Source organism: Rattus norvegicus, chromosome 1 (genome assembly GCF_021556685.1).
Source record: "Rattus norvegicus strain SHRSP/BbbUtx chromosome 1, alternate assembly SHRSP_T2T, whole genome shotgun sequence".
Lineage (NCBI taxonomy): Eukaryota > Metazoa > Chordata > Mammalia > Rodentia > Muridae > Rattus > Rattus norvegicus.
The window spans coordinates 217,120,895-217,139,009 of record NC_141534.1 but is presented as its reverse complement, the minus strand read 5'-3'; the positions used below and the strand labels follow the sequence as shown (position 1 = coordinate 217,139,009).

Here is an 18,115-nt window from a genome sequence, read left to right as displayed (position 1 = left end):
AACTGAACAAAGCTCTGTTAGGCATAGTCATGCCACACCACACCCTGGCCCAGATCCATGGGCCCAGCACCCTGCTGTCTGGAGGAGGGGAGCATTCCAGAAGAGAGTAAGGCTGAACAGACAGAGGTCAAGGCCAGAAGGGCACTGACAGGTGGCCAATTGACCATATAATTCCCTCCTTGGCTCTTCCTGGTCCCCTTCTGGCTGAATCCACCTGCTCCCTACCAGCCTTGTGGGGAACGCTCCCTGCTGCCTGACAGCATTGGGATTTAGCTTCTCTGACAGGGAGAGCAGAGCTCCCCACCGCCGCAAATGTCAATTCTAGGCCATTTGCTTCGTGGATTTTAATGTCCCTGTTTCTCTTCAACATCCACAGCGAGGGAGCCCTCACTTCTCGAAAGGGATGTAGTGTTTGATGGTGTTTAAACCGTGTGTGAGATACAGCCAGCCGGCAATAATCAAACAGTCTCGGCCCTGCTGGCAGGGGACAGCTGACAGCCAGCACTCTCTCCCACGAGCCACCCCAACGCTCCCATTTGATGGCAATTATAATGTCTAAAAGGGGAGGAGGCGAGATGGGGGAGTTTGTGGAGATGCTATTCATGGACCACTTGTTGCCCCTGGGGGGGGCAATAGTTATGGGATGTTATGGGGGGGGAGGCTTCAGCTTAACCCCATCCACCCTCCCGGAATGGCTCTATACCATCCTCCCCTGCTGTCCTCTCCTGACACCTCCACACAGATATAAATAGCATGCTCCAAGATGGGTTTGGTGCTCGCCTGGAATCCCAGCACCCAGAAGAGCTGAGACAGGAAGATCATAAGTTCGAGGCACTACAAAGTGAGTTCAAGGCCCGCCTAGGCAGCTTATTGATAGTCTCTATCTCAAACTAAAACTAAGACAAAGTCAGGTAGGGGGTATCGTTCAGTGGTAGAGCGAGGCCCTGAGTTCAATCACCTGGACCCAAACTAGCATATCCCTAACCTTCCCACTGCAGACAAGGAGACTAGCATCCTTACAGGGCTGCCACCTCCACCCAAGGTCCCCGGCTCTGGGGACTCATTAGACCCTGCACTGCTGCATCTTTACTGTGACCTACTGTACAAACAGCCTGAGCACCCCCAGGACAGCCTCACAGACCAGATACACAGTTCTCAGACTTGCACTTACCACTGGGGAGCTCCCAGTGCGTCCTGTGGAAAATGAACCCTTCAACATAGCACTAGTTATTATGGGTGGACCCTCCAGGCCCCACCACCCTGGCTGGAGTCTCTTCTCTTCTCTGAGCTCCCTTCATAAACCCTGTGGAAAAGCATGTCCACAGGTAGAAAAGCTTGCAGGAGATGGTGGAGGAAGCAGACCCCTCTGTGGCAGTCAGTGTTCCCTCTCCCACCCCAGGGTCCCTATACCCAGCTCAGGCCTAAATTCAGCATCCCCAGAAACTGCACCCTTTGATAGATGTCAACTGCAGGCTACAGGAGGGGACCATACAGTGGCCAATTAGAGTGTCAGCAGGACAGGGGATTTGCAAAAATCAACAAAGGCACTTCCAAGGTGAGCCTCTGAGGTAGGCATCCCTGAGGACTGCAGAGGGGGCCTTAGGTGGCTTCTCTGCCAGCTCTGACCTTGGATGTAAGTCCTGATAGGACCCACTTCAGTCATGTGGCTTCCTTGGGGGCATGTCCTCTGTCCTGCCCAGGAAGGCCAGATCCAGACCTGGAGTGTGTATGGGAGCTGACCCTGGAGGTCTGGAGAGAAGATTCATTTCAATATAGTCCTGAACATTACTGTCTTCACTGACTGGGTGTTGGGAGGAAGGACAGAGAATGGTACCCCCTAAAGGAGGGGCACCCATGTCTGCCTCACGACAGATACTGAGGCCAGAGCCTTGGTCCTCTAGGGATACAGGGGTCCGTCGCTTCAGGCAGCCTGTGCCCAGTCCCTGCTGGATCATTCCAGGAGAGTGAGCCAAGAGCTGCAGCTCCAGCCCTTTTCATGCTCCGCCAACTTAATAGTCGCCATTAATTTCAAAACACACACATTCCCATAAGCTCAGTGCTTGGGACAGCATCAGGGACACGGGCAGCTGCACAGGTGTGGGAGCCGAGGCCAGGTGGCCTCAAGGTCAGGAAGCCCAGGACAGAATGTACCCCAGCCACCGCTCCATACAGGCAAGTTACAGCCCTCTGACGGGGGTTTTCTGACAGTTTGGTGATAGCAACCTAGAGATGGGAGGCTGGGGGCCTGGCTTTGAGACACACCACTCTGCCACTTTCCTGCTGTGTGACCCTGAGCAGGTCACTATCCCTTTCTGAGCTCTAGTTATTCATCATCTTCCACTACAGAGTTTACACATACCGTGCATGTGGGCACATTGAGTCCTGTGCTTCTCTCCTCACTTTGAGAGGCCCCCACACTGCCAGGAAATCCAGGAGAATTCCCAGGAATGGTAACCACTGTCCATATCTATGAAACCAAGAGATTCCGCTGAGGCCCAGAGAGGCAGGGTGGGGCTACTGCTGGATCAGAGAGAGGGATCCCAGAGCTGGCTCTCAACAGCACTGGGTCACTTTTATTCACCAAAAGTCAACCACAGCTCAGGACACTGGGAGCCCCTCCCCTCACTTCCCGTGAAGACAGCAGACTGGTGGGTTCTGACCCACAGTGGGATATCAGCAGATGATCTGGAGGCAGAAGGGACTTACAGGACTCCTCTGCCTGTTACCCACCAGTCAGGCTCACCTCAGTGGACTAAGCCCTGGAGGGGGCGTCAATAATTCAGAAGGGATCCATCATTTATGAATTTATATAACATGGCTCAACCTTGTGGAAAGGAGCCACACTCTTCTGGAGGCATCAGGCCTCTTGGTGCTTCTTTACACAGGGAGGGTGGCTGCTGGACCTCAAGTCTGCTGACTGGCCTCCCTGCTCCATGCTGCTCCCACGCCAGGGTATACCCAGCGAGAGTTGGTATAAAAAAAAAATTCAAGCTGGCTGCATCCCTTTAAATCCCAGTGTCAAAGACAAGGGGTTTGGGTTCGTTTGTTCGTTCGTTCGCTTGTTTGTCTGTCTGATTTTGAGACAGGGATTCACTATGTAGCCCAGGCTGGCCTCGAACTCATGGAGATCAGCCTGTTTCCACCTCCACCTCCAGAGCGATAGGATTAAAGGCGTGTGCCATCACTCCTGGCTTGGGGCCCCTACTCTAACCTGGTTCTGTGATCTCATGAGAGCCCTAGTCTCTTACTCTGTAAAGTGAGGGCCCTCCCTGCTCAGGAAGTCTTAGCGTCCAGTCAAGGCAACCCTGGGTGGGCAGTCCTTGAAGTATTGGGGGCTGGGACTCAGAACCCAAGACAACTGGACAGCAGGAAGCTCCCCACCCCCAGGGCTCATGGGGCCAGTGGCCTCAGGAGCAAGCTCACTGTCCACTCACACTGCTTCCTACCAGCCAGCCATGACACTGAATAGAACCTGTCACCAACTGAGTGCTGGGGTGGGGTGACTTAAGCTGAGTGCCAAACAGGGGGTATGACTTGTAAATGGGATGGAGCCATGGAAGGGTGGGGGAGAGGGTTGGCCTGGAGAAGAGGCCTTGAGCTGCAGTGGAGACTAAGTGGAAATTTGACAAGGGTTGGGGGAAGGAGAAGAATGGGGAAAGGGGGGAGGAGGGAAAGGGGAGAGAAGAGACGAGAGATGAGAAGAGAAGAGGAGGAGACAGGGAAGGACAGAAGATGAAAAAGAAGGGGAAGGAGCTGGAGAAAGATAAAGGAAGAAAGAGGGTGAGCTGCCCAGGGCCAAGCCCCACAGTTCTAAGCTAAGCAGCCTATGCAGAGGCAACCATAGTGGCCTCTCTGGCTGGGCTCTGCTCTGGCCAGCGCTGCCCCTGCCCCTGCCCCTGCCTATACTGATGGGGAGCCTTTTCTTTTCTTTTCTTTTTTTTTTTTTTTTTTTTTTTTGCTGTCGGCGGCCGGCAAGCCTCAGCAAACACATTTAAATCTGAAGTGACAGATAAAGCGATTTACGGCGACAGTTTAGCGTCAGATCACTTCCCACTAGGCAGTCGCTGTCCCTGCGGCCCCCTGCTTGCTAGTCCATCAAGGCGGTCTCTAAATCACCCGCTCCAGTCCAGCCCAGGCAGGGCTGGGGGACAGCCCGAGCAGGGCGGGGCCCTCTGTGGCTGCTCACTGGTGGCCAGATGCTCAGAGTCAGGCCTGCTGTTCTACACACTCAGTACCCTTCAGGGCGGCACGGAGGGATGAAACATGGGCTTGGGGACGGTGGGGTGGGGGTGTGGGGATAAGAGGCGGGTAGGCTCTCAGAAATCAAAGCCCCAGGACTTAAGCTGAGTGCCACTCAAGCCTTATTTTAAATAAATAAGCAGCTTAAAAGTCTCCCTGTGAGGCCAGCTTGTCGCTGTGAGACATGGCTTCCCACCCATTCTTTAAGGCCAGGCCCCAGAACCCAGGCCCCTCAAAGGCCTCCGTGACCCACTCACCTCCCGCCACCTCCTCGCAGAATTAATTGGTCCCTGCGGCTTCGCGCACACTTTATTCAACCCTCCCTCCCGGGCGCCGTGTCACATTATATTCTACTTAGCTGCTCTTGCTCCTGACTTCCCCAGGACTAATTTACTGGGGCCCTCTGTGTGTCAGGCCTAAGCATGTGTCATCCTCCCTCTCACACAGGCTGGGGCCTGAGCATGGTAGTGGCTCTCAGATGAGGACCTGAGGGATGGGAGGCGCTGGCAGGAGCCCCCAGATTCCACTCCAAAGGCCTCAGTGCTCCGACACACAGGCCAAGCCTGAGACTGCTCTGGAGAGAAAAGCGCCTGTGTCTCTGCACAAAATGTGACATTCATGTATGCTCTGCCCCAAGACGGCTCGAAGGCCAAAGCTGGGCCACTGGACCCCTGGGCTGGCCAAGAATGAGGGTCTTTGTGTTCAGACTTCCTGACCAGGGCCCGCCCATAGACCCCAGACGTGGGGTTAAGGACACATCCACTGCCCGAGGCAGAGAGAAGAGCAAGCACTGTAAAGGCCACAACACCTCCCACCCCAAGTGGAGAAACCCAGACGCAGTCCCAGGGGTCAAAGGAAGAGCTAGAGACAGAGGCGGTTCCCATGCCTGGAGAGGGGACGGCCACAGGGGGCTCCCTAGGTCATCTTGCCAGCGTGGCGGTCGATTTAATTAAGATGGATGTGGCATACCCCTGTGAGCAGGAGCCATAGCCAGCACAGATGGCAAGAGCTTGGGGCTCTCTTGGGCACGGCCCTGATGGCCTTGGCCATCAGCCCATGAGGCAGCCGTGGGGAAAGTTTAGTAAATTTGGCTTGCCCCTGTGACCTTAAGCCAGCCCTGTCACTCACTAGCCCGGCATTCCTCCTCTCCCTGCCCCACGCAGCATCCCACCTCTGCCACATAGCACACATCCACATCATACACACACACACACACACACACACACACACACACACACACACACGCACGGCAAGTCTCCCCATTTCCTCACAGGCCCTCTCTGCCTCCCCCTACATCCCTCTCCTCCACATTCTTGAAGCTGGACTGAGGCCCAGGGGGACATTCCTCCCCATCTGGAAAAGACAAAGTGAGAATGAAATGAGGATGGACAGACAGACAGTCACACACACACATACACACACACACACACACACACACACACACACACACACACACACACAGGAAGCCCTGGTGGAACTTCAAGACCCAGCCACTCCCAGCCCACACTGTGCTCCACAGGCTATCATATGCCCACAGGCCAATGCTACCCCTGGCTTCAAAAATAAAAATTTAAAAATTCCCACCCCGAGATAATTGCTCTCTCCTCTCGCCTATTGTGGTGGCTCTGCGGTCGGCAATGAGAAGCAATTATTCACGGCTAATGATTATAATCAAGTCAAATAGAATTTAATGGACACGCATTCTCTTCCTGCTTGAAACTTTACATATGAATTAAGCACATATGGGTTTCACGAGGCTCGGACGCAGATTTATGCAGCCCTGAAAAGCCCCACATTGCCTGCGACTTTTATTTCACTAATAAAGGCTGATTTATGGGCTCCTCAGAAACGCGATCTCTGCTGCCCCCTGGTGGGTGACACTGACAGGCTGAAGCCAGGGCCCAAAAGATCCCAGGGGTTTGGGGAGAGAACCCAGGCCACTGAGGACTTCGCTGACCAGTGCCAAAACCTGCATCAAACACTGGAGATGCAGACTCTGCATGGGAAACCCATGCCCAACATCTGCTGCAGTCACTGCTTGGCATTCTGGATCCTGACTGACCCTGGTCTTTCAAGAAAACATCTCAAGAGAACACACTAAGAGGTATTGGGTCCACTACAGCAAGCAAGAAAAGGGATGGCTGGTCATCTCCGGGAGGCAGCAAGTCCTTGGCCTTGTTGAATTGGCACTCAGCGTGATGCTAATGGTGTCACCAGTGCAGGTGTTGAACCCTTGGCTCCTGTGCAGGTGGTAAATGAGTGTCATTCCCACCTTGTGTCCCCGACAACCCGACAGATCACTTTCCATCATCCCCATTGTGCAGACAGAAAGAAGCCTGGCAGGTGCACCTCCCAGGAGGCAACGTCCTGGGGGCATCATGGCGGGCAGGGCCCTAGCCCAGGGCAGGCAGCTCAGCTAGCGCTGGAGAGCTCCTCAGGAAAGAGCTGGCAGGCAGATCCATGTACCATACAGCAGCCTCCAGAGTCCTCGCCTGCTCCTTTAGCACACACTCTGGTCCCTGAACCCACACTTGTAAACCAGCCAGACTGCCCAGGAAATCACAAAACAAGGTACCTACTTTTCCACTGTCCATTTTACAGCTGGACAGGAAAAGAGCCACTGGGTGCCTCCCACACCTTCATCAGTGACCAGCAGGGTCAGGTGCCAGGGCAGAGCCAAGAGACTTCCTGAGGACCTCTGGGGTGAGTAACAACATTCTCCCCGAGGGACTGGTGCAGCGTATGCAAACCAGGTAAGGCTGTCTTCAGTCGGATAGATTTGTCGAACTCCCTACCACCTACCAACCCTGTCAGGTTCTCCAGGGAGACACACAGAGGCAATAGCAGAAACGCAAAGATAACCCAGGCTCTCTCTGGCACTGAATGCCAGCCGTCACTTGTGTGCCTGAGACAGGTGTGGGGGTTGGGGGGGTTCCAGTGCTGGTCCTCTACAAGCATCAGCCTAGAACTCTGCCAGAAATGCCACCCAGATCACTAAGGGAAAGGACCAGGGAGCAGCCACCTGTGTTGGGTGCCTGGTTACCTAAGGAGGCCGAGGAGGTGTGGGCAGCATCAGCAGCTCCCTGTTCTATTGTCCTGGAGGAACCTACTCCCTTGTCAAGACCCAGGTATGGCAGAGCAAGCCAGGTGACAGGAGGTCTAGAAGCACCTGGGGTGCCCTGGGCTGCACAGGGGAGGGGACTGGGGTGCCCTGGGCTGCACAGGGGAGGGGACTGGGGTGCCCTGGGCTGCACAGGGGAGGGGACTGGGGTGCCCTGGGCTGCACAGGGGAGGGACTGGGGTGCCCTGGGCTGCACAGGGGAGGGGACTGGGGTGCCCTGGGCTGCACAGGGAGGGGACTGGGGTGCCCTGGGCTGCACAGGGGAGGGGGCTGGGGTGCCCTGGGCTGCACAGGGGAGGGGCTGATATGAGGGAGTTTTTCCTGTGAGTTGGAGCACTGTGCTAGGAGCTCTGCCCTGATATTCACAGAATCATAGGAAAAGATACCTCTACTGCCTGCTATAGTTCCTGTGAAGATTTGTTCCTCTTGTATGAGGGAGGGAGGGAAGCCACCTGACCTTGTTCCAGGAAGTTCCTACACACGTGCTAGATTTACTAACCCTAGAAACCAGTTCTTGATGACTCCAGAGCCCCTCCCAGAGTCTCTAGACCTCCACCAGACAAACACCACCTCCTTCCCTCCCCCACAGAAGCAGCTGCCTCTACTCTGCTCATCACAATAAACCGCCAAGCCAGCAAGAAGAGATCACGTGCAGAAGCTGAGCAGCTCCCAGCCCAGGCACTGGAGAGCTGCCAGAGGGTTGAGGGCTCCTCTCTGGGCTCTCCCTTCCCTCTGTGAGCTCCCTCACCTGGCCAGGTGTGGAGTGAGTGAGGCAGGACTGGTGGAGGTGGGGAGGCAGTCAAGTCACAGTCCCCACCCCTGCCCTAGGATGAAGAGAGTTGACTCTGGTCTCTTGGAGGCAGGGAACTGTGGCACCATTCCAGCCTGCTCTCCCCCATCCCCACTGCTAATGGGCCTCAGAGCTTCAAGACAGCTTGGCAGAGGGAGGTGCCCCCAGAAGGCAGGTCAGGGCTTCAAGAGAAGACGAGCCCAAGTGGCAGCCACGCTGGTCTCCGGTGGCGCCAGCAGGCCATCCACACCAGCAACTAGGAGCCTCTCTGGAGCCAGGTGGCGCCCACCCATTTATGGCATACCAACCAGGCCTAAGGTGACGAAGTGCCCCCCCCCCCAGGCCTCTAACTCAGGCCAGTCACTCACCAGCATTGACAATGGCATCCACCTCCAGCTTGGTGATGTCCCCACGGAACAGGGAGATTTTCTCATTCAGCTGCTTGTCCTTCTTATACTTGGGGTTCTCCACCTTCCCAGCCAGCCCTGGAACAGGTAGGGTCAGGGAATCACACAGAAGACCTTCACGGAAGAGTCACTGAAGAGCCGGAGTTCTAGTGACCATCCTAGTGATGCTAATGATGACATCCTACTGTGGATGACACCTACTGTGTGTACATAAGGCCTTTACAACAATGCTCCAGAAGGCTTTAGTGATATCACATACACCGCCCCCACCTTGTTCCTAATTTTTTGAGACAGTCTGGCCTCAAACTTACTACACAGCCAAGACTGATCTTCAACTCTTCATCTGGGATTATCAGAATGCTCACCATGCCTGCTCTCACACACTCCATTTCATGGGTATCTCTGAGAGTCTGCGATGGGAGAACGGATGGGTTATCGGGTCTGCACTCTCGGGGCTCAGAAGTTCCCCAGCATGCCCCTGTAAGCAAGTGCATCACAGCATCAAACCCTAATTCCCAGTAAATGAGTTAGCCAAGGTGGATGGCTTATGTGGCCTGGAGCTGGCTTCCTAATGCTGTCATGGGATTGCAAACCAAACTGGCCTCAGGCAGTGCTAGTAATTAAATGAGGTGACACTTGCAGAGAGCCTGGATGTAAGGAGCACTCAATTGGTGCTCCTGGATGCTGGAAGATCCTCCCAAGCTGTTCTGCAATAGGGGGGTAGGAAGGGGAGGCGGTGGGGGCGTCGTCCATGCCCAGGGAATGGCGTGTACCTTTTGCTGTCTCCTTCCACATGGGGATCTTCTTCAGCTTAATGAAATCCTTGCAGAAGTAATGTTCCTCCCTCTGCTTGTCACTCAGGCCCTTCAGAAAGGCTGCAGGGGCAGGACAGAGAGTGGTCAGGCTAGGTCTCTTCCTCCTGAGGACTTCTGCTGAGTCCAAGGGTATAATTTGATCTAGCAGCCGTGCTTCCTGCAGCCCTCAGGGACAGAACCACGGCCAACTCCATAACATTTTGTCCTGCTGTCTTTGTTCAAGAAGGGAAACTGAGGCCCAGGGAGACCGAGGGACTGATTCACTCAGCCATCAAGAACCCAGTTTAGAATTCAACCTGGCCACTTCCTGATACCTTAAACATCTCTCTAGATCCCTCATTTATTTGTAGGGGGATAATATGTCCCTTGGAGAACAATTGCAAACTCGAACACACTAAGCCAGGCAGGTTGATGATGCTCTGTCCCTTGTCAGTCACAGTGTCACTAGCTGAACGATAGACTCTGGCAGATCTAGTGGCTAGTGTTAGCATCCTGCCTGCACTGGCTATGGTTCCTATGCAGCCTACAGGCAAATGCTCCTATTTTCATAGATGAGGCAGCAGAGACTTGGGAGGCAACCTGAGGTCACTTAGATGGTGAGAGAGGACCCAGGCCCCCACATGCTCACAGACTCTATGTGCACCAACTTGGTCCCTCTGCCCTGTCAGACCTACCCTTGAACCAGGATAGAGCTTCTGGAGAACAGCTTAGTCCAGGCTCATGGCTCACAGGCTCCCCCTGCTGGCACAAGGCCATCTATACACTTAGGCTCAGCCCAACCAAGGTCCCTCGAACAGAGACAAGCAGAATGGAGTGGCTGGCCCTCACCATCACCAGAGAGGGGACAACACACAGCAAAGTCACATGAATGAACACAAATGGCACCAGAACACAGGTAAGAGTTGAGTCTGGGGATGTAGACCAGCTGGTAGAATGCTAACACCAAGTCCTGGGTTCCAAACCTGACCCAAGCTGACCCTTTAAAACACACCCCATTTCCAAACCTATCCTCCTAACTGTACCTGCACCCACTGACCTGCAGTTTACCCGTCCATTCCTTAAACATCTTGATGATTCCCTGCCTCCGGTCTTTGCATCTGTTCTGCCTGGAATGACAGTTTTCTCTCAAGTCCTCTTCTCATTACCCCCTCCATTTCCTTCTCGGCTTCCCACCAAGAATCTCGAGAGTCTGCCTTGGCTTACGTAGGTACATGCCTTCCTGGACCTTGGCTAGTCCTGTACAAAGCACTGGGGCAAGAGCCAGCATCTGGGGGTGATGAGGGGAAGCTGAAACAGCCTGGGCAGAAAGGGAAGGGGAACAGAGGGGAGAGAAAAGCCGCATGGTGCTTCCATTCCCCTTTGGCTCCCACTATACTCAAGGGCAAGGCTGAGCCTCAGTTTCCTTCTCTAGGTCAGAGACAAGGTCTACCAAGATGCTGAAGGTCCATGATCAAGACCCTGTGTGTGGGCCAAGAACACTGGCACAATGGTAATGTGCTTAGCTAGCATGCATGAGTCCTAGGTTCAATCACCAGTTACAGCTTTAGAAAAAGAAAGCAGGACTGCAGCGTGGTCCCCTTGTAGCGTCACAAGCTCCCCCTGAAAGCCTTTCTCAGGTGGAGAGCAAGGTAGCCTTAGCCATTATTTAGCCCCACAAACTAGTTATCGTGTGCTATCATGCCCAAAGACACCCTGAACCTTGGCACCATCAAGCGTGGACGTTTCCAGCTGGCTAGAGCTGGGGCTGGCACCGGGATGCCATGGTGACCAAGTGCTTGCCAGCCACTGTAGACCAGCTACAGAAGCTGCTGATGTGATAGGGCTGGAACCAACCTGGCACCACATGAGTTCCACTGCCCAAGGACACCTGGACCCCTAGCAGACACATCTGATGATGCCACCCCCTTAGCAGAGAGACAGAATGATCCAGCCCTCACCACACCCGGGTGAAAGAAACCTGGGGTGGACCCGTCCTTCTCCTTGACTTCGATGGCCACAGTTCACAAGGTCCACTTGCTCCAATGGAGTCCAAACACAGCACTGTTTCCCAGACACTGCACCCTGTCTCTGCCTCCAACCACTACACCGATCTCAGAGACATCTGCCAGCCTTTCCCTGTCAGCACCCATCCCTAAATACACAACTTCAAAAAGCCAACATCGGCCAGGTATGGTGGCTGTTATCCCAGCATTTGTCAGGTAGAGGCAAAAGGATCAGGAATCCAAGGCCAGCCCCGGCTACATTAGACACAAACGAAAGGCCAGCACACCAGTGCTGTGTCCCCATCTCCAAACAGGGTCCTGGCCATGGCAGGTTCCTTTGGTGCCGCCTGAGACGCTTCTCTGCCCCAAGGCCCAAGCACTCATTCTTCAGCTCAGTCCCATCTTTCAGGGTCACCTCCCAGGCCCGCTCTGCCACACACAGCAGTCACTGCCTGCCTCCTTCCATCAAGTCAGATGCACACTTAAAAAGCACAAGTAGGTTTTTTTTTTTTTATAAAAGATGTAAAACATGCATTTTCATTTTCTTTCATTTTTGAAGAGGCGAAGAGTATTTCACGGCTCACTGAGACAGGTGTTGTAAAAAGATGTTCGCAGTAAATTTTGATGGGGAAGCCTGACCCCAGACTAAGCTTCCAGAGGCTCGTGGGCATGAAAGCTGGGCAGGAGGAAGCAAACTCTGCCAGAGCCATAAAGCGTGCCAGGCAAACGGGAATTCAATGATGTGTTTTAAGAAGTGTCTTTATGGCACTTTGCAAGACATCGTTCAGAGAGATGAGGCAGGCTGGGCGGGGTGGGGGGGAGGCGGGAGGCTGAGTCTGCAGAACTCCAGGTGGGCACAGCTGATAAGGCTGGGCACCTGAACGCAGCAGTGCGCGGCTTCTGTGGCATTAATCACCTGTGCTCACCAGCCCCTGGGAGCAGCGACTCATCCAAGCCTATGGCACGAGCAGCGGAGAACAGAGTACAAAACCCACTGCGGCTCTGGACCTGCCTCCGTACACACTGGAGTGGGCCAAGGCTGCACCCCAACATGGAAGAGATTCTCAGGTGTGCCTGGACAGTATGCTGGCTCAACAGCTCCATCAGAGACACTAAGCTGAGGCCCCCCCAGGTCTTCAGTGAGTCCTGGCCCCTGCAACAGTATTTGCTGCTGAGGCACTGAGATCATACCAAGGTACCAGGGGGAGAGAATGCAGACCGGACTGTTAGAGCCCAGCACAGAGAGGACAGGAGCCTGGGAAGAGATGGGCAAGGGGATGCTCTCTAGGCTGGCACCCTAATGTGACTGCAACACAGCAGCAGGAGCTATTGGTCCCATTTCATGGATAAGGAAATAGAGGCTCGGGGAGCATGCAGCAGTGACCCTGGGGCTTGCTGGACTCTGATAGCACCAACATTCCTTCTCTTTTTCAGTACAGCATTCTGACCCAGCATGAGACAAGAAGTCAAGGCTAGAACAGAAGCCCTAGATAGACATTCCTGATAGCCCCTGCTTAAGTCCCCTTAAGCCAACTGCCTTCCATTGTAAATATTTCCAGTCCTCTGCTTTTTTGAGACAGGGTTTCTCTGTGTAGACCTAGCTGTCCTGGAACTCGCTCTGTAGACCAGGCTGAGATCTGCCTGCCTTTGCCTCCGGGTTACTGGAATTAAAGGTGTCTGGTCTTCCTTTTAGGTAACTCTTTTTTAGATTCATTTACTGTACTATATTCTCTGAGTGTTTTGCCTGCGTGTGTGTATGTGCGTCACCTACAAGCCTAGCACCTTCAGAGGCCAGAAGAGAGGATTAATCCCTGGATCGGGAGAATTCAGAGAGATTGTGAGGCTCAATGTAGGTGTGAAAAATTGAACCCAGGTCCTTCAAAAGAGCAATCAGAGCCATTTCTACAGTCCCTATTTCCAGTCTTCTAAACAGGTCCTAGTTAGAGAGAGGGCCCGTGGTACCCAAGAGCCAAGGGCATTAGGTTAACTAATCAGTAAAAACAGACCTGGCAGAAATCTGCCCTGACAAAACTTCATGGCTCCGCCCTTGGTTTGTTCCCCAGGATTCTATAAACCAGGCTTGGTGGTGTACACCTGTAACCTCAGCGTTTGGAATAATGTATAGGCAGGAGGATCGGAAGTTCCCAATCATCTATAGGGAGTTAGGGGTCAGCCTAGGCTATAGGAGATACTGTCTCAAAAACAAGGCCAACCCAAAGGCCTACATGTCTCCTGATGAGGGGACCTGGCCTGGTGGCTGTCCTGATGTGGAACAGTAACGAATCTAGAGAAGCCGGCAGCCAACACAGAGGTAAAGAAGAAGCTGAGCCGTGGGCAAGACCTCTCCAGCTGAACCACAGCAGGCAATGGGCATGGCACAGAGCAGCACCCCATACGGAGATTCTGCTGGAAGGGTCGAACCCTTCTGAAGCACCGCACCTCTGCTTGCCCTCCTGCCTCCCACCTACCCTCCTGCTGGCTGCCTGCAGCCTGCACCTGCCTCCAGCTGCCTGAGACTACACTCTGAATCTGAACACCCCACAGCCTCGGGTCACATTCGAAAGGCTGGTCCAGAGGTGGGAGTTGGCTGGCAGGACCAGGCACTGGTCATTGCAAGTCAGGCCTCACTCCTGCCTCGCTCTAGGCCTCTCATCGGTCACCACTCCAGCCACCACGGTCCTACTTTCCCTTTGCTATATAGCTTAACCAGTCTCCAACTCACAGCAATCCTCCTGCCTCTGCTTCAGAGTACTAGGAGCACAGATATGCACCACCCTGATCTGAGCTACTTCACCATGCCTTGTGCATGGGGACCTTCTGCCTTCGTCTTTCTTCCCTTACTTGGGATTAGTGTGGTCACCAACAAGCAGAAACTAACGCACTGCTGCTCTGGATGAGAGTGTGTCCCACTGAGCAACCCCCAAGACTGTACCTTGACTTTCCCAAAAAGTGAGGAGCCCCCACCCAAAGGCCCAGGAGTTTCCACACCCCCTGCTGTTATATTTTTTTTCCACCCTTAACTGCCTACACATCAATCTCGTGTGACTCTGTGTGCCAGTCTTTGACAGAAAATCACCTAGGAAAGCAATCATCTAGATGTAGTCCTCATCTAGTTATATCCCTGAGCACACATTCCATTAGAGACTCGTGTCAGAACCGTCTGAGTAACTTAATGCACGAGAAGCCCAAATGCCCGTCTGCAGAAGAATGGATATCCAAACATGGTACATGAAGACAGCATACTATACAGAGGTCATAATGTGTCCATGTGCACCACAGAGTGAGGTCCAGCCCATCCTGGGCTATGGAGGACGACTTTGATTATTGTTTTGTTTTCAGACACAGGGGCTCACTCTGTAGCCCTGGCTGGCCCAGAACTCACTTGGTAGACCAGAATGACCTGCCTGCCTCTACCAAGCAAGTGCTGGGATTAAAGGTGTGTGGCATCAACCCTAACCTTTTTTTTTTTTTTTTTTCTTTACAAAAAACCAAAGTCTTTGAAGCAGGTAGAGCTCTGAGTTTGAGGCCAGCCTGGTTGACATAACAAGGTCCAGAACATCCAGGACTTATAGAGATTCTCTTTCAAAATAAACAAACAAACAAACAAATATACAAATAAATAAATAAAACAAATAAAAGGAAGATTTAGACCAGACCACCCCACATTTCCACGCTCAGAGCCTGCTGTCCCAGGCCATGGAAGCTTGGAGCACCTGCTTCCACACACTAGGTACCTGAAACTTGAGAGGCCTCGTCTCACCACCCAGCCCCTGTCACCAGCGCCTCTGGACTGCATTTGGTCACAATGGGACGACCTCCTCCAAGTCTAGCCCTATTGCCTGAACCTAGAATGCCCTCCCCCAGCTGGTTGCTTTACCTCAGGTCCCAGATAGGCCACCTCTGACCTTCCCAGCTCAGGTGGCCCCAGCCACCACAGTTTCTTCATGTGCACAGAGGACTATGCCACCATAGTGTTTCTCCACAGACTGTTGCCTGGCCACTCACTGCTGAATCCTACGGCTGGCCCCAATAGGTAAAAGTTTATTGAATGAGGGCCGAGGAGATAGATGGCTTAGTGGGTGGGTAAACGCACCTGCTATGTAAGCCTAGACACCAGAATTTGATCCCCAGAACCCATGCAAAAGCCTAAAAGCTAGACACAGTAGCGCTGGCTTCTGTAGTCCCGATAAACCCACCGGAAATGGCAAGTAGCGCTCAGATTCTCCAGAGCTTCAAGGACCAGCTCACCTGACTTACACAGACCCAGCTTGGCAGAGAAGGGGAGAAAACTGCATCAGTCCAGCAGTTGAGGAACCTCAGGTCCTATCAGCTTTCCCAGATTAGGCTGGTTTTCAGGGTCACCAAGGAAAGGGGAGCTAAGGGGAGAAGGGCTGGACTAGAAATAGAGGCAGACCCTACACTGGGTTTGGTACTGCCCCATCTCCCTCGGTTGCTGCTCCCTGTGGTTAAGCGGGACTCTAAGGAGGAACACTAACTCCCTCTGCTGGAATTCTGGACCAGCACCGCAACTCCCTCCCGGCCAAGGGTGAGAGAGTGGTAAGTTCTGACTGCTTCCAAAGAGGACCGCCAAGTGCTTCAGGATCCTGTGCGGACGTGCAACAAGAGGGAGTTTCTCTTTTCTAAAACCAATCTGAGGTTACCTTTAACCCTGCTTGAGACCCAGGTGGCCCAGCCCCCGTGGTCACGCCCACCAGTGGCCCAGCCAATAAGGCAGGCGCATTAGCCGCTCATTGGGAGGAGGATCCGCTCAGAGTAATAGAGGAGGGACTGGCGCTGAAAGGCAGGGGCAGCTGGACTGCCACTCAGGGCTATTTGGGACTCTGCACTTTGCATTCCTGCTAGAGACTAGGTCGTCCAGGACCCATGGCCCCTTCCTGGCATGCCCGTCCAGGAGGGGAAATACTTTCATTCTTTGGGGAGTTAGTGATTCTCAACAGCTCACGCCCGATGTCAGCCTGCTCTCCCAAGTTCTATGAGGCCAGTCCCTCAAGAAGGGGCAGATTGCTGGCAAGGGGCCAGAAGCCAGCAGGAGGGCAAAACGGGCACCTACCATACTACCAGAGAAGCCGACACCCGAGCTGCCACTCTTGGGGCTATCTGACCCTACCTGATAGGCCAAGCTCCCACACTTTGCCTTTGCACACTCCCAGCCTGACCTTGGGGAAGTGGACTCTGGCCCTGGGCCTCAGTTTTCCTCCTGTGCATGCATGAAGGAGGGCGGCAGGTCCCAAAGGATCTCGGGGGTGGGAGGGTGGGGACGGGGGGAGGGTCGGGGGGTGGGCTCCTGGGGACCACTGCTGAGGTGAGACCGCCTTCCCCACTCGTTCAGTCAAGGGGTAACCTGATGTGGGAGCTGGGTATGGATGTGGGCTGAGGGGGTTCCCAAGTGTCTCAGGTGCTCGTGGAGTGCCGTTCGGCCGGGGAGACCCACGCCCTGCTCTCACACTTACATTTGGCCTCCTTCCAGTCGGTGGAGGTGCTCAGGTCCACCTTCGCGGCCATGGCCAGGGGGGCCCAGGTGCGCACCCAGGCTCCACGCCCTGCCGCCCCCCACGCCCCAACTCCCGCCGAAGGCCACGCGCAGTAGCCGTGCTGGCCCAGCGCCACCAGGGGACCGTACGCACTGCCACGGGGCCGCGGGCCACCCGCCGAGCGGCCGGGCCAGGGGCGCGGGGAGACCAGCAGCTGCCCCGCCACGCGCAGCTGTGCCAGGCGGCCGGACACTTGGCTCTGCAGCGACATGAGCAGGCGGTGCCGGGCTGCTCCCCGCCCACTCGGACTCTATTTACGGTGCTCTGGAGAGTCGCGCTCGGTCCCTTATTTACTCTGGGACGAGAGTGGCGCGTGCCAGCCCGTGGCGACCTGCTTAGAGACCGCGGGCGGCGCGCCGCTGGGCACTCTGGAACTTGTAGTCCCAGTCGGGCCCACTGCGCTCACGCACTCGTACACACACGTGCGCACCCAGCCTGTCTGTCTTCTCGAGGGTGGCTGCAGTCAACCTTCAAGGCACTCCGCGCCTGGGTTTTTCCGCCTACCTCGGCTCCTGGGTCTTTTCGCCTAGTTGCCGTAGCTCAAAACGCAGCTTGGTCCCTATCGCGTGTTTTTCAAGCATAGAGAGACCTGGACTTGTGTTGGCTCCCTACACATCACCCAGCTCTGCGTCTGGTCCACAGCAGCTGCAGGTTCCAGCCTGCCAAGGGGAGGTAATATGTGCAGTGGACCTATGTGTCAGGTTGGGGCGACTTCGCCTAGCAGAGATGGCCGGAAGAGCTAGACCTTCCATAAGCTCCAAGGGCCAAGCGGCTCCTACTGAATTCCACAGTAGCCAGCAAGACATTAGTGAGATTTGAAAGGAAGAAACCTAGGTGCCAAACCGGCGTTGTGGGGCATACAATCCCAGCATTCGGGAGGGTGAGGGCCGAGGATCGTAGGAAAGTTTAGGGTCAGCCTGACTTAACAGGGCAGCCACATCGTAAGACCCTGTTTCAGTCAACAGGTCAATCTAACAATATTAAGGAGAGAGGGACAGAGACACACAGAAAATATGAATCTGGGTGTATAGGAACACTCCGGTGAACTAAATAGGATCATTTTTTTTTCTCGTATTCCTTAATGACATATGCCTGTAACGCTAACATTCTAAAGGCAGAGAGGTTGGTCAGGAGTTCCAGGTTAGCCACTATTCATACTCAGTTCCACAACCCAGGGAGACCCTACTTTTTATTTCAAAAGAAAGAGGA

General features: G+C 54.3%; 1 protein-coding gene across 7 annotated transcripts in view; it reads right to left on the bottom strand.

Moving 5' to 3' along the window:
• Macrod1 (mono-ADP ribosylhydrolase 1) overlaps nt 1-17,214 on the bottom strand; it is a 140,743-nt gene extending 123,529 nt beyond the window's left edge. For 5 of the 7 annotated variants that reach the window (XM_087617882.1, XM_087617915.1, XM_087618043.1 and 2 more), the window contains exons 1-3: nt 16,826-17,214; nt 9,331-9,432; nt 8,519-8,635 (exon numbers count right to left, since the gene is read on the bottom strand). In XM_087617882.1, the coding sequence (XP_087474008.1) occupies nt 8,519-8,635; nt 9,331-9,432; nt 16,826-17,117 (511 nt within the window). In that variant the 5' untranslated portion in view covers nt 17,118-17,214. Of the gene's footprint in view, nt 1-5,904; nt 6,480-8,518; nt 8,636-9,330; nt 9,433-16,825 lie in introns of those variants that run through there. The other 2 variants (XM_087617967.1, NM_139337.2) reach the window with 2 other exon arrangements.
• Between the last annotated feature and the right edge of the window lie 901 nt (nt 17,215-18,115).